The 16,674-nt window shown below is 45.1% G+C and overlaps 1 protein-coding gene across 1 annotated transcript in view; it reads right to left on the reverse strand.

Annotated features, from left to right (window-relative positions):
• Positions 1–16,674, reverse strand: part of LOC124551210 (zinc finger protein 512B-like) — a 47,130-nt gene that overhangs the window by 12,602 nt on the left and 17,854 nt on the right. Inside the window, exon 2 of the mRNA XM_047126200.1 lies at positions 1,802–2,048. Within this exon, the coding sequence (XP_046982156.1) occupies positions 1,802–2,048 (247 nt within the window). The remainder of the gene's footprint in view (positions 1–1,801; positions 2,049–16,674) is intronic.

Here is a 16,674-nt window from a genome sequence, read left to right on the forward strand (position 1 = left end):
GCGGCCATAGCCACGTCAGAAACCTTCTTACATGAACCACCTGAGTACAGAAGACATCCCCGCGGACGCACTGCCCTTTTATACCCTGAGTACGCGATGCTATCGCCATCTGTATATGTACATATCGCTATCCCATGTGTATTTTGTCACCTCAGCATACAGCTTTTGTATAAAAGGAATGGATTCAAACTCGGTAACAAAAATGAAGACATCGGTACGAGCAGTTGCATTCTACATAGGATCTTCCAGCTCGAGTGTCCACTTGCAAGCTGCGGGGGAGGGGGGGGGGACAGAGGTCGGCAGGGGTGGGCAAACAGCTGATGTGGGGGTGTTAGGCAGGGGTGACCAAGTAGTTCTCGCGTGCACGGAACAAGTGTAATAGGGAACGTGCCAGGTAACCTACACCAGCTGTGCCAGTCTGCGAACAGAATAACCAACGTTTATCAGCACCAGTGCCCCATGGGGCAGCACTGAAACAGGCTATTCTACAAAATAGGAAACCTAGGTGTAGACGAACTTCTGCCAACGAGTTTTCCTCGTTTGGAGGGAGTCCTGGAAGTACCTTTCCAGTCCCTCCTTCCAGCAGCGCGTCTCTTTGACCTCTGTTATGGTCTCATGGCATTGTCCTTTTAGGTAGGTCTCGGGCGAACACGGGGAAGTCCACTGGAGCCACATCTGGAGGTGATGATGATTGCTTTGTGGGGCCCTCAACTACACAGTCGTCAGCGCCTATACAAAGTCCCAATTTTTACATAGTCCAATTTTTTACACACAGTCCAATCTAGCCACAGTCACGAATAATGATGGTGATGACGATGAAATGATGAGGACAACACATACACCCAGTCCCCAGGCAGAGAAAAATGACCAACCCGGCCGGGAATCGAACCCGGGACCCCGTGATCCAGAGACAGCAACGCTAACCCCTGCACCACACACATCGGGAGGTGTGTCTGGGAAACCTTTGCTGCGATGACAGATCGTCATTGACCAAGAAGCGGGTGTGTCTCGGTGCATTGTCTGGATGAAGATTCTAATTGGCGCTAGTGTCTAGTACCCTTCCCGCCCCCCCCTCCCCCCCTTCCCCTCCCCCTGCCCCCTTCGTTCGCTTTCCCTTCAAGTTTTCTGTCACTTCATCCATTTCGAGGTAAATTCTATTCGAACACTTAACCACTGCCGGCCGGGGTGGCCGAGCGGTTCTAGGCGCTACAGCCTCGAACCGCACGACCGTTACGGTCGCTGGTTCGAATCCTGCCTCGGGCATGGATGTGTGTGATGTCCTTAGGTTAGTTAGGTTTAAATAGTTATAAGTTCTAGGGGACTGATGACCTCAGAAGTTAAGCCCCCTAGTGCTCAGAGCCATTTGAACCATTTGAACTTAACCACTGATCTGAATCCAACACTTTACGCACATAGTGAAAAGGTTTCCGACGTGATTGTGGCCCCACGAGGGCATTTAACAAACTTCGACCGCGGAACGGTAGTTGGAGTCACACGGATGGGACATTCCAGTCCGACTATCGTCAGGCAAGTAAATATTCCGAGATTTACAGCGCCAAGACTGTGCCGGGAAGGCAAAATTCCAGACATTACCTCTCGCAGAGGCCGCCAGGCTTCACTTCACGGCCCAGAGTCGCGGCGTTTTCGTAGCGTTGTCAGTGCTAACAGACAAGCAACACTGCACGAAACAACCGTAGAAATCGCTATGGGTCGTACTGCCAACGTATCTGTCAGTCAGAATACGGATTAAAAAAAAATACATAAGAAAAAAATCACGTAGACGTGTCGAAGGGTGACGTACCATATCCACCACCGTATCCGCCGCCGTATCCGCCGCCATATCCACCGCCGTACGCAGCGCCGTCCAGCCCAACGCCCTGGCCGCCGTCGTGAATGACGCCTCGCTTCTTGACCACGTGGTGGACCTCCACCGGCTCGAACTCCACGTGCAGGTCGTACTCTGGAACCGGACCGGACTCCTGAGACAGGCAGCTGGCCGGCACCAGCGACAGGACCAACGCCGTCACCAGCACGGAGTTGTACAGCACCTGTCGTGGACAAAAGAGGAGACGCGTGTCATGCCGAGGTGCACAACACGCAGCAAGGGCTGCGTCCACCTGTGTCAACACAACGCAAATACACTGGAGCGCCAAAGAAACTGCTATAGGCATTGTAATGTTGATGCATTTATTTGTTCTGAAAGCGGTGCTGATATTCAAGACAATAAAAGCGGGTTACGAGCTGTGAGCTATCTGGGGAAGTTAACCTTGCATTACTGAGCAACTCTTTCACCAGGTATCCAGTCTAGCTTACCAAATTCCCAACCAGACTAACATCAATTATAATCTTTTAATAGTTATCTTACGACAACCGATGATATATATATATATATATATATATATATATATATATATATATATATATATATATAATTTAAATAAAAAGAAATAAGTCAGTTTATATTTAGACATTTATTTTAACAGTGATCATTGTTCCGTTAAAATTTCAGCATATTAAACTTGATTCATAACTAAACTGGTGCCTTATTTAGGGTTGTGAAAATGTGAGTTTGTAATCTTACGGAACACATCAAATATGGAGCCAAGATTGGGACACTGCATACAACACTGCATTCATATAATAACGCACGAAGAATGTTGAAACATATCCAAGAGGAAATTAACCACAACCATCCGATTCAATTTTCACCCAAAGGAGTTACGTTCGTAGCGCATCCTGTCCGTCGTGAAACTACCACACACCGGTATACTAAATTCATACTAACTCTCTGTGAAATCTTCCCAAAAAGAATAGCTTAGGGCTACTTTGATGATTACACCACATGCTTCACGGGATCAAGTTGCTTTACACAAAGAGTGTAACTCCACAATAATTTTGATAATTAAAATAAATTACATCGAAACGCAATTTACAAAAGAAAAACCTCGAACTGGTTACTATCGACTTACTATTAACCCGATGGGTCAAACAATTGTATAAGCACGTGGTACTGGTCTCACAAAGTACACCCCACGTGGGTTGAACATAAAGAAAAGTTGCTACATTGGAAAATATTGTGAAGACGAGACATTATAATCTCACACACATTCGCATTTAAGATTGATGATCTTAGTTAGAGTTACGGATTCTCAACACGTGGTTCCACTTTACTCACAAAGTAGTGACAAAGCAACTACTGGAAGATATTCTGAACTTCACACTCGAATTACACTGCGTTGCAATTTAAGACAACATTAGATATTTTAGATCTAAACCTGAAATAAAGGTGATTAAATTTTCAGTTAGGCTGAACTTAAGAAATCCATTGTCCTATAGACTTAGCAGAGACGCGCTTAGCCGGAGATCTTACCACTTCAGACGCTCGCTGCAGACTGACTGCCGTGGGCCCCTGCCGAGGGTGCTTCACAGATACAAAACGGAAGTGACCAGAGAGGCAACTTCCTATACCAACATGACAAGGGACAGAGAGGACCATATCAAGAATAGAAACCTCTCTGCTTTTAGAAAGCGTAGCTACCTGTTCCGACGTTGGTCCTACTGTTCTCTAGCAGTCCGGCTTGTCTGCTACCATCGAGCATGCAACTAGAAATGCATTTGCTCATTCATCCTTTCACACAGAAGGGAAGCGGGATGACAGTATCTTATCATATACAGTATATAAAAGAAAGCGGATGTAGGTTCCGTATGAGACTGTGTGACATGAATTACATATAAACTGTGTTTTAAAGTGTAGTAGTGTGACAGATCGTTCTTGTTTATGTGTAAAAGTAACACGTTCCACTGCTCAGTCTCCTCCCAGATAGAGTCAGAAACACTACAGTAAATTTAGAAGTGGAATGTATACCGTAAATGACATCAGTTTCAAAAAATTAACATGAAAGGAATCCAACAGAGACCTTTCATAATGCGTATTCAAATACAGAGATATGTAAACGGGCAGAATACGGCGCTGCGGTCGGCAACACCTATATAAACAACAAGTCTCTGGCGCCGCTGTTAGATCGGTTACTGCGCTACAATGGCGTGTTATCAAGATTTAAATGAGTTTCAAAGCCGCCTTATAGTCGGCGCACGAGCGATGGGACACAACATCTCCAAGGTAGCGATGAAGTGGAGATTTTCCCGTACGACCATTTCACGAGTGTGCCGTGAATATCAGGAATCCGGCAAAACATCAAATCTCCGACATCGCTGCGGCCGGAAAAAACCTCGTGCAAGAAAGGACCAACGACAACTGAATAGTATCATGCAATGTGACATAAGCTCACCCCTTCCGCAAACTGCGGCAGATCCCAGTGCTGGGCTATCAACAAGTGTCAGGGTGCAAACCATTCAACGAAACATCATCGATATGGGCTTTCGGAGCCGAAGCCCACTCATGTACCCTTGATGACTGCACGACACAAAGCTTTACCCCTCGCCTGGGTCCTTCAACACCGACATTGGACTCTTTATTTTATTTTATTTACACGACAAGTTCCGTAGGATCAAATTGAGGAGCGAATCTCCAAGGTCATGGAACGTGTCAGTACACGAACTTACAACATAAAAGTAATAACAGATAAAAATAAATGTTCATGAACCTGAGAAAAAGTCAGTCCATAAGAGTAAGTAAACGCTATCAGCAATACAATAAGAATCGGCTTAATTTTTCAAGGAACTCCTAGACAGAATAGAAGGAGTGACCCATGAGGAAACTCTTCAGTTTCGATTTGAAAGCGCGTGGATTACTGCTAAGTTTTTTGAATTCTAGTGACAGCTTATTGAAAATGTATGCAGCAGTATACTGCACACCTTTTTGCACAAGAGTTAAGGAACTCCGATCCAAATGGAGATTTGATTTCTGCCGAGTATTAACCGAGTGAAAGCTGCTTTGGAAATAAACTAATAATGGTAACAAGAAACGACAATGAGGAGTATACATATTGAGAGGCCAATGTCAAAATACCCAGACTCGTGAACAGAGGTCGACAAGAGGTTCGTGAACTCACACCACTTATTGCCCCAACCGCCCGTTTCTGAGCCAAAAATATCCTTCTAGAACGGGGAAGAGTTACCCCAAAACATAATACCATACGACATAAGTGAATTAAAATAATGAAAATAGACTAATTTACGCGTCGAAGTATAACTCACTTTTGATACCGTTCGAATAGTGAAAATGGCAGTATTAAGTCTTTGACAAGATCCTGAACGTGGGCTTTCCACGACAGCTTACTATATATCTGAACACCAAGAAATTTGAACTCTTCAGTTTCACTAATCATATGCCCGTTCTGTGAGATTAAAACGCCAGGTTTTGTTGAATTGTGTGTTAGAAACTGTAAAAACTGAGTCTTACTGTGATTTAACGTTATTTTATTTTCTACAAGCCATGAACTGAGGTCATGTACTGCACTACGTGAAACCGAGTCAATGTTACACACAACATCCTTTACTACCAAGCTAGTGTCATCAGCAAACAGAAATATTTTTGAGTTACCTGTAATACTAGAGGGCATATCATTTCTATAAATAAGGATCAGGAGCGGCCCCAACACTGATCCCTGGGGCACCCCCCACTTGACAGTACCCCACTCAGACCCCACATCACAGCCGTTATCAACATTGTGAATAATGACCTTTTGCTTCCTGTTGCTAAAGTAATAGGTGAACCAATTGTGAGCTACCCCATTTATTCCGTAATGGTCCAACTTCTGGAGCAATATTGTGAGATCATACAGTCAAATGCCTTTGTTAAATCAAAAAATACGCCAAGCATTCAAAACTTTTTGTTTAGCCCATCCAGTACCTCACAGAGAAAAGAGAATATAGCATTTTCTGTTGTCAAACGACTTCTAAAGCCGAACTGTACATTTGATGACTGGAAACAAGTTGCCTGCTCTGACGAGTCTAGTATCAGATTGTATCGAGCGGATGGACGTGTACAGGTATGGAGATAACCTCATGAATGCGTGGACCCTGCATGTCAGCAGGGGACTGTTCAAGCTTGTGCGCATGCAACTAACGTGATATGGGACCCCTGATACGTCTAGATACGACTCTGACAGGTGACACGTACGTCTGATGACCTGCATCCATTGATGTCCATTGTGAATTCCGACGTGTTTGGGCAATTCCAGGAAGGAAATGCACCAACCCACACGCCCAGAATTGCTACAGAGTGACTCAAGGAACACTCTTCTGAGTTTAAACACTTCCGCTGGCCACAATACTCCCGAGACATGAAGTTTATTGAGCGTATCTGGGATGCCTTGCAACGTGCTGTTCAGAAGTCTCCACTCCATCGTACTCTTACGGATTTATGGACAGCCCTGCAGGATTCACGGTGTCAGTTCCCTACAGCACTACTCCAGACATTAGCCGAGTCCATGCCACGGTGTGTTTCCGCACTTTTGCGTGCTCGCGGGGGCCCTTCATCATATTAGACAGGAGTACCAGTTTCTTTGGCTCTTCAGTGTGTATATATGAGAGTATATGTGTATATGTCCGGGATCTCCGCCCCAACCCGGTCCTCGATTTCAATCCGACACTGAATCTGAAGACTGAACAGATGTGCGACAGTATTATGTAGAAAAAATTAATTGTTCAAATCCCACATTTATTTTAAGCAGAGGGAAATATATCAATAAGACACAAGAGCGCAATACGTGTGTTTCTGGTCCTATTAAATCGGTATATTGTTTTTATCGTTACTACAGTTCCTCTCTGAGATCCTGAGCAGATGTGAATGTCTCTCGTAGTGAAACTAGTACTTTTGCACTTGAAATATTCCAAGTGTTCCATTTGTGCCCCCACATTGATTCTGCAGACATCAAGTCGATAATAAAGTTATTCCCTAGTTCAGCGAAGCATATCCGTACCAGTGTCTTCAAAAGGACTGTTGATGAGCGCTCGCAGTTTTGGTAGGTTTGTTGGTAGGGAAGGTGTAAATACTCATTCTGCCACATGAGCCCACACAAAAAAATCTCGTGTGGTTAGGTCAGAAGAGGGTGGAGGCCGTGACATCAATTGCTTATATTCAACCCCACCACGGCCGCCATATTGCCTAACTGCCCACAGTTACGTTGTCGTGGCAGGAATCTGAAGTGAGGCTGCAACAATACAAAATTTTCGAGGTTTTCTCTGCAGGTGTTCCGTTTTGTGACAATATATCAACTAATGTAACTAGAGTGAATTTATGACATAGCTTCATTCATTTACACAATCTTGTAGGTGCTTGAAGTGAACACAACAAATACGAAGAGCGATCAGCAAACAATGCAACACTTTCTTTTCTCGGCCAAGGTTTCTTGAAAAAATGCAGAATTTATTGTGAGACATCGTGGAATATTACTGATTAAGTCCCTATGGTTTAATGAAGTTCTAATGGGTGGCAGCACTGCACGCATCCGTCAACATGGCGTCTACAACAGAAGTGTATTCCAACCAGAGAGCTGTCATTGAGTTTCTTTTGGCGGAAAAACAGGGCAGCGCAGATGGCAGTGAACAAAAGCGCGGTGAGTCGTTGGGCGAGGCAGATGTCACCATGGCAACAAGGCCACACAACCCTGTCCAGTCTTCCAAGTACTGGCTGGTTGCACACAGCTGTGCCCCCTGGAGTGCTGGAACGTCTGGACACTCTCATTCCAGCTGCTCGCCTCAAAAATGCGAATGAACTTCTCCTCTTCCATGACAGCGAGACACTAATAGGCGCTTGTGTAATGTCTACAGAGACTTGGCAGTGAACAAAAGCACAGTGAGTCGTTGTGCGAGGCGTCTGTCACCATCCCACGCAAACCTGTTCCATCTCTCGCTTACCAGCCAGCCGCACACAGCTGTCACTCCTGCATTGTTGGAACGTGCGGACACTCTGGTTCGAGGAAATGCCTCACACAGGTCTGAAGGGCAGAGGGGAGCTCACAAAACTGTTCTTCCTCATCCACACTGCAGCCTGGACCTCGAACCTTCCGACTTCCATGTGTGTGGTTTAATGAAAGGTGCCCTCTGTAGCAGGCATTACATAGATAATGGGAAGGTTACTGATGCAGCAAGACGTTACCTCTGACGTTGACCCCTCCCCCCCCCCCCCCTAGTAAGCTGGCATAAGGCTGTCGCATTGAACAACGTTTTGTAACCAGAAGAGTTGGGGATAATTTGATGCATTGGAACCCCGAATGGAACCAACCTGCTTTCAGAAAAAAAAGTGTGTTGCGTTATTCATTGATCACCCCTCGTACAATATGGCGTCTCGCAAGTTCTGCCGTTAACGCCGTGCTGGATTGTAACGGCCTCGTATCACTAGCAGTCGAGATGACAGGCATCTTATTCACATGGCTGTACCAGATCGTGCAGCCTGGTCTCGACCCCTGAGTCAACAGATGGGGACGTTTGCAAGGCAACGACCATCTGCACGAACAGTTCGACGACGTTTGCAGCAGCATGGACTATCAGCTCGGAGACCATGACTGCTGTTACCCTTGACGCTGCATGACAGACAGGAGCGCCTACGATGGTGTACTCAACGACGAACCTGAGTGCACGAATGGCAAAACGTCTTGTTTTCGGATGAAGCCAGGTTCTCCAGAATGAGATTTTCACTCTGCAGCGGAGTGTGCGCTGATATGAAACTTCCTGGCAGATTAAAACTGTGTGCCCGACCGAGACTCGAACTCGGGACCTTTGCCTTTCGCTGGCAAGTGCTCTAACATCTGAGCTACCGAAGCACGGCTCACGCCCGGTCCTCACAGCTTTACTTCTGCCAGTATCTCGTCTCCTACCTTCCAAACTTTACAGTTCGAGTTCGAGTCTCGGTCGGGCACACAGTTTTAATCTGCCAGGAAGTTTCGAATCCAGGTTCTGTTTACATCACCACGATGGTCGCATCCGTGTTTGGGGACATCGCGGTGAACGCACGTTGAAAGCGTGTATTCGTCATCTCCATACTGGCGTATCACCCGCCGTGATGTTATGGGGTGCCATTGGTTACACGTCTCGGTCACCTCTTGTTCGCATTGACGGCACTTTGAACAGTGGACGTTACATTTGAGATGTGTTACGACCCGTGGCTCTAGCCTTCATTCGACCCCTGGGAAACCCTACATTTCAGCAGGATAATGCACGACCGCATGTTGCAGATCCTGTACGGACCTTTCTGGATACAGAAAATATTCGACTACTGCCCTGGCGAGCACATTCTCCGGATCTCTCACCAATTGAAAACGTGTGGTCAATGGTGGCCGAGGAACTGGCTCGTCACAATATGCCAGTCACTATTATTGATGAACTGTGGTATCATGTTGAAGCTGCATGGGCAGCTGTACCTGTACACGCCATCCAAGCTCTGTTTGACTCAATGCCCAGGCGTATCAAGGCCGTTATTGCAGCCAGAGGTGATTGTTCTCGGTACTGATTTCTCAGGACCTATGTACCCAAATTGCGTGAGAATGTAATCACATGTCAGTTCTAGTATAATATATTTGTGCAATGAATACCCGTTTATCATCTGGATTTCTTCTTGGTGTAGCAATTTTAATGGCCAGTAGTGTAGTTCCTGCTTTAGTCCCGGTCCCGCCCTCAAGTTGCTTCTTGTTTGTCTTAATTCACGTGGAAATTATTTTGTATTTCACACGACAAGGTGCATCCTCATCGTGAAACAGCAGGAAGTGACGCTGGAAAGCCGGCCGCGGTGGTCTAGCGGTTCTAGGCGCTCAGTCCGGAGCCGCGCGACTGCTACGGTCGCAGGTTCGAATCCTGCCTCGGGCATGGATGTGTGTGATGTCCTTAGGATAGTCAGGTTTAAGTAGTTCTAAGTTCTAGGGAACTGATGACCATAGATGTTAAGTCCCATAGTGCTCAGAGCCATTTGAACCAATTTTTTTGACGCTGGAAAAGTCACCGCGCGCAATGTCGACGTTAGCCAACTCGACCCGTCAGGCAACGGATCAAGTGTTGACCTGTGGTTTGCGGTGGTGCAGAGCAGCAGGTGGCGGCCGCATTCCCGAAATTTCATCGCCGAGGGTTTTGCCCACACGGCGGAGGAGGCGTCAGACGCCGCGTGTGAGAGAGCGAGGCCTGCCGAGGTGTTCGGTCAGCCGAGTGACGGTGAAAGGCGAGCGGGCGGTCCGACCCAGCCCAGACCAGGGCTCACCTTGACCGCCGCCGCGACCACTTTCGCTGCTCGGCCGGGAAGAAAAGCAAAAACACAGAGAAGAACCGGCCCGTGTCCGGGGCGGCGGCGCGGCTGTGCCCGGATAAACGGCCGCTCTTGCTTCCCGTGAAAGGCGGACCTGCCGCCAACCAGACCTCTCGATCTCCGGACACTTTCTCCGCGCCCGCTCGGCGGGGCGTGAGAAATCCACCGGCGCGATCCCCCGAGCGGCCGACCGACTGATTTAACGCACCTTTCCAGTTGCTCCGTGAAGAGAGTGGGTACTTTCTCCTCTCCAGCACCATTTCCGATCACCACAAATCCAATTATTAAAAAAATCGTAACTACTGTAATTGTGATCTGTGGCTTTCCCGGCGAATGTGCTGCATCCAAGGTTCTCGGGCGTTCAGCCGGATCCGATCGTCGAAGTCCCACGATATTTCGGCGAATAACCGTTCCGCCATCATCAGGTGGTGCATTCCATCAGCACCATCTGATGATGGCAGGACGGTTATTCGCCGAAATATCGTGGGACTTCGACGATCGGATCCGGCTGGACGCCCGAGAACCTTGGATAAATAGCTACTATCTCATTTGAGATATGTATGTTAACAACATACTGTTGGAAAGAGCAAACTCTCGACTTTTACGTAGTTCCCGCTAGATAGCAGCAATGTCCGCCCACCGCTGTTCTAGTGAAAATGGCGTCGGGACAACAGAAGGCGTTCTACGTTTTGCGCAGTGCGCGTCAGTAATAGCTGTTCATCTTGACTTTCGTACTACATATGGTGTGGATATCGACAGGAGAGTACAAAATGGCTAAGCAGGGATGGCTAGAGGACAAATGTCAGGATGTAGAGGCTTATCTCACTAGGGGTAAGATAGATACTGCCTACAGGAAAACTAAAGAGACCTTTGGAGAAAGGAGAACCACTTGCATGAATATCAAGAGCTCAGATGGAAACCCAGTTCTAAGCAAAGAAGGGAAAGCAGAAAGGTGGAAGGAGTATATAGAGGGCCTATACAAGGGCGATGTACTTGAGGACAATATTATGGAAATGGAAGAGGGTGTAGATGAAGATAAAATGGGAGATACGATACTGCGTGAAGAGTTTGACAGAGCACTGAAAGACCTGAGTCGAAAAAAGGCCGCCGGAGTACACAACATTCCATTAGTACAGCCTCGGCATAGCCAGTCATGACAAAACTCTACCATCTGGCGAGCAAGATGTATGAGACAGGCGAAATGCCCTCAGACTTCAAGAAGAATATAATAATTCCAATCCCAAAGAAAACAGGTGTTGACAGATGTGAAAATTACCGAACTATCAGTTTAATAAGTCACAGCTGCAAAATACTAACGCGAAATCTTTACAGACGAATGGAAAAACTGATAGAAGCCGACCTCGGGAAAGATCAGTTTGATTCCGTAGAAATGTTGGAACGCGTGAGGCAATACTTACCCTACGACTTATCTTAGAAAATAGATTAAGGAAAGGCGAACCTACGTTTCTAGCATTTGTAGACTTAGAGAAAGCTTTTGAAAATGTTGATTGGAATACTCTCTTTCAAATTCTGAACGTGGCAGGGGTGAAATACAGGGAGCGAAAGGCTATTTACAATTTGTACAGAAAGCAGATGGCAGTTATAAAAGGCGAGGGCTATGAAAGGGAAGCAGTGGCTGGGAAGGGAGTGAGACAGGGTTGTAGCCTCTCCCTGATGCTATTCAATCTGTATACTGAGCAAGCAGTAAAGGAAACAAAAGAAAAGTTCGGAGTAGGCATTAAAATCCATGGAGAAGAAATAAAAACTTTGAGGTTCGCCGATGACATTGTAATTCTGTCAGAGACCGCAAAGGACTTGGAAGAGCAGTTGAACGGAATGGACAGTGTCTTGAAAGGTGGGTGTAAGATGAACATCAACAAAAGCAGAACGGGGATAATGGAATGTAGTCGAATTAAGTCGGGTGATGCTGAGGGAATTGGATTAGGAAATGAGACACTTAAAGTAGTAAAGGAGCTTTGATATTTGGGGAGCAAAATAACTGATGATGGTCGAAGTAGAGAGGGTATAAAATGTAGACTGGCAATGGCAAGGAAAGTGTTTCTGAAGAAGAGAAATTTTTTAACATCGAGTATAGATTTAAGTGTCAGGAAGTCGTTTCTGAAAGTATTTGCATGGAGTGTGGCCACGTATGGAAGTGAAACATGGACGATAAATAGTTTGGACAAGAAAAGAATAGAAGTTTTCGAAATGTGGTGCTACAGAAGGATGCTGAACATTAGATGGGTAGATCACATAACTAATGAGGAGGTACTGAATAGGATTAGGGAGAAGAGGAGCTTGTGGCACAACTTGACTAGAAGAAGGGATCGGTTGGTAGGACATGTTCTGAGACATCGAGGGATCACCAATTTATTATTGGAGGGCAGCGTGGGGGGAGACCAAGAGATGAATACACTAAGCAGATTCAGGAGGATGTAGGTTGGAGTAGGTACTGGGAGATGAAGAAGCTTGCACAGGATAGAGTAGCATGGAGAGCTGCATCAAACCAGTCTCAGGCCTGAAGACCACAACAACATGGTGTGGTCCTCCTACAGCACAGAGGATTGGACGATGGGACGAGCAATTCCGAGAAACAGGTTGTTTGTGCGAAGGCAAATCGCCGGGCCGTCCCCGAGTGTCTGACACAGACTTCGAACGCATCCGCCGTAGTTTCAGAAGGGGTCAGCAGAAATCCGTCAGCCGTGCAGCTCGACAGCTCAACATGGCACCGATGTCCGTCTGGCGTGTGTTGCGTCGATCTTTACACACGAAACAAAATTCAGCTACTGCGAGCTCTTCGTGAAGGTGACGAACATCAACGTGAGCAGTAAAATTACCAAATATGCAGCAACCAGTCGCCAAATCATGTTTTATTTATTCACTTTTGCAAATCGATTTCTGCTGATTAGTAGCCATCGTCGGTGCTTTCAACCAATATGTGCCCTGAGTAGTAATACTGTCTTAAGCAGAGGTCAAACACAAACTTTATGTTTGACCTCTGCTTAAAGCTGGGTTTACACTAGCAAGTCGCTTGCAGAAGTTATTGCTGCAAGTTATTGCTAGCCGCTTGCAGCTGTGTTTACACAGCAGCGCAAGAATTAAGCAAGATTTTTCCGCAAGTTCTTTGGCAAGAAACTTGCGTCAACAACTTGCTCATACTGTTTACATATGCTTTCAGTACCACTACGAGTGTCAGCCGAAGTGTAAAATGACAAGTAGGCGGGTGAGATATGCTGCAGCTCTTGTAATTGTAATGCAAAACGTGCAAAAGAAAAAGAGAAGTATTTTGGTTAGAGAGTAGATAATGAGAAGATCGCAAAATGGTGCCTGTAATAACCTTTTGCAAGAACTTAGTATCGAGAGCATGGATACTTTTGCAGAATGTCCTCAAATAATCCTCGGTATTTGTTGATGTTAATAGCGCCCGTCATATCAAAACGAGACACAAACTTCGATACTGCTATTTTAGCAAAGGAACGTTTGCTACTCACTCTATGATTTATAGCTACCGGTGAGCTACGAATAAAATAGGCATTTCATATATTTATGTGAAACATACAACCAAAAAAGTTTGAATTTTGAAATCTTTTCATTGTAGGAGACTCATACAAGTCCCTAATGTACTTGTTTCATAATCCCGTCTGCACGATTTCTCTGATCGCACCCGATGTATGTAGAGCCTTTTTTATCGTCTTGAAAAGGGAAAAGTATTTGAAGGTATGTGAAAACACAACAATGAAATTAAATTTTTATTGAAATAAACTGCATTGTACAGAATGATATGCTTATAATTTTTTTTTCTAATGCTCATAAAATGGAAAGGGAAAAGCTAAGTAAATAGAACATGTAACAATTACACATCGTCTTTTTCTAGACTCCTAAAACAGCAAGCGAGTGGATGCAGGTGGCAAAGGGGTTGTGTCTTCAAGTTATGCTACTTCCTATGTACTTCTTTTATAGATGTGTCGAATATCGACGAGATTTCATTTAAAGCGCTCATCTTCTTCAGTCTATCCTTAAAGTCTCGGTTATGCACGTCCCGTATTTCGGGGTAGCTCTCCAGGGCTTCAATAAAATGTTCTGTATCCTGCTTCATCCATTCCCGTCTCTCCTCCATTTCTGAAATTTGTTTGCATATAATACGTAAGATGGTTGCATAAAATTAAGTCACCACATTAAGTAAAATGTTAAATATGAATGTTATGCAGACAACATACTATAACTTGCGCTTCCTACTTGCAGGAAATAGAAATAAATCCTAAAAGCTGCAAGTTACTTGCAGATACTTCTTGCGTGGTGTTCACACTGGAAGCGGAAAACGTGAAACAAGTCACTTCCGCAATAAATTGCTACAGTCACAAGTCGACTTGGCGATATGTTTACACTCGCAAATCGCGCGGCAAGTTCCTCCGCGCAAGTAAATTGCTGCAATAACTTGCTAGTGTAAACCGAGCATAAGACAGTACTACTAGTCAGGGCACATATTGGTTGAAAGCACCGATGACGGCTGTTAATCACTCGAAATCGATTTACAAAAGTGAATAAATAAACCATCATTTTGCGAGTGGTTGCTGCATATTTGGTAATTTTATGGTTTACGGTCGCTGTATGGCTTGGGAACCACATGGAGCCCACCATTCACAACGCGTGCAGTTCTGTAATTTCGTCCTTGGCAAGATGGAGGATATGATGTATCACGCAGCGTAACTTGCTGTGACAGTGCGAGAGAGAGACAAAGATATTGTTTATTACTCTGTGGCGGACAGCGCTCACATAATTATTCTTAGGATATAGTTTTTGTTTGTTCTGGTTAAGAGTAATTTTAGTAGAGGAGAGCCATTCTTGTGATGTAAAAATCGACGCCATTGCGAGTTTTTGATTCACATTGTAAAATATAAGTGCATATGGAAGGAAATCAGTTAATAGAACAATAAAAATATTGTTCATTTCAAGAAGGTACGTCTTATTATTCACCCAGCGATGTACTGCTATTGTGATCTACTAATAAACACCAGTTGAGAACAGTTCCGACGGGAGCGTTCAGTTCTAGTGAAATAGTTCGATGTTTTCTTCGGAAAAGAAGTCACTTCATGGATCATTGAAATCCACAATAGTAACTGGACATTTCTCAGAACTGAAAGCAATCTGATTGCTATGCAACAGACCACCGAAGAATATTTCTCCGTATTTTGGTTACCACTTTCAGCTCAACACGGTATCTGCAGCATCTGGAGCAGATTTCTACAACAGCGGAAGCGTGTAATCGCCATCAGTTTCACACACCGCCCTGTGTACGCTGTATGTATTTACCCACAACAGTGAACATACAGTTACTCACACACATAGAAAGACAATACTAGGTGGTGTGGGGAAACATTTCAGTATAATGGCCCTGTAGAGCTAAACAGTAATTAGCCTAGTAGTAAGAGGAGTCGTTATAAGGATGACAGTTTTCTTCCACGTTTAGTGTTTAGTGACGAGTCAACATTCCATTTAAATGGAAAAGTGGACCGTCATAATGTCAGAATATGAAGTTGTACAACGTGAGAGGGATTCTCCAAAATTTAATGTGTTTTGTGCAGTTTCACGGAATGGGTATGTGGTCCATTTCTCTTTGCCGAGAACCCTGTTACAGGAAGCACATATCCCGTTCTGCTTGAGAACTTTCTTTTCCCGCAGTTGGAGACTTTTTCGAACGACTTCATTCACCAACAGGATGGGGCACAGCCACACAGGCATCTGGAAGTGCGGGAATTTTTAATTCAAAATATTACTGAACAATGGATCGGGGATTCTGATGCGTAGGCAGCGAAATAACACATGAGGGACAGAGCAAGGAGGACATCAAAAGCAGACTAGCACTGGCAAAAGGGGATTTCCTGGCCAAGGGAAGGCTGCTAGGATCAAACAAAGGTGTTAATTTGAGGAAGAAATTTATGAGAATGCACGTTTGGCGAACAGTGTAATATGGCAGTGATGCATGAACTGCGGGAAAACCGGAACAGACGTGAATCGAAACATACGAGATGCGGTGCTACAGACAGATGTTGAGAATCAGGTGGAGTGATAAAGTAAGGAATGAGGAAGTTCTCACAGAGTCGGAGAGGAAAGGAATATTTGGGAAACACTGACAAGATGATGGGACAGGATGGTAGTACATCTGTTAAGATATTAGGGAATAGCTTTTGTGGTACTAGAGCGAACTGTAGAGGGCAAAAAGTATTGAGGAAGACAGAGGTGGGAATACATCCAGCAAATAATTGAGGACGGAAGTTGCAAATGCTACTGTGAGATGAAGAGGTTGGCACAGGTAAGGAATTCGTGGCAGAAGAATGATGACACACACACAAAAAAAAAAAAAAAAAAAAAAAAAAATCTTGAAACTTATGTGTAAGGGAGTAATACGATGCCCGACTTAGTTTTCCGGAACTTCAGTAATAAACTTCTTCGCAATGTGCAGCGTCTGCCACTACAGACAG

This window comes from Schistocerca americana, chromosome 9 (assembly GCF_021461395.2).
Source record: "Schistocerca americana isolate TAMUIC-IGC-003095 chromosome 9, iqSchAmer2.1, whole genome shotgun sequence".
Lineage (NCBI taxonomy): Eukaryota > Metazoa > Arthropoda > Insecta > Orthoptera > Acrididae > Schistocerca > Schistocerca americana.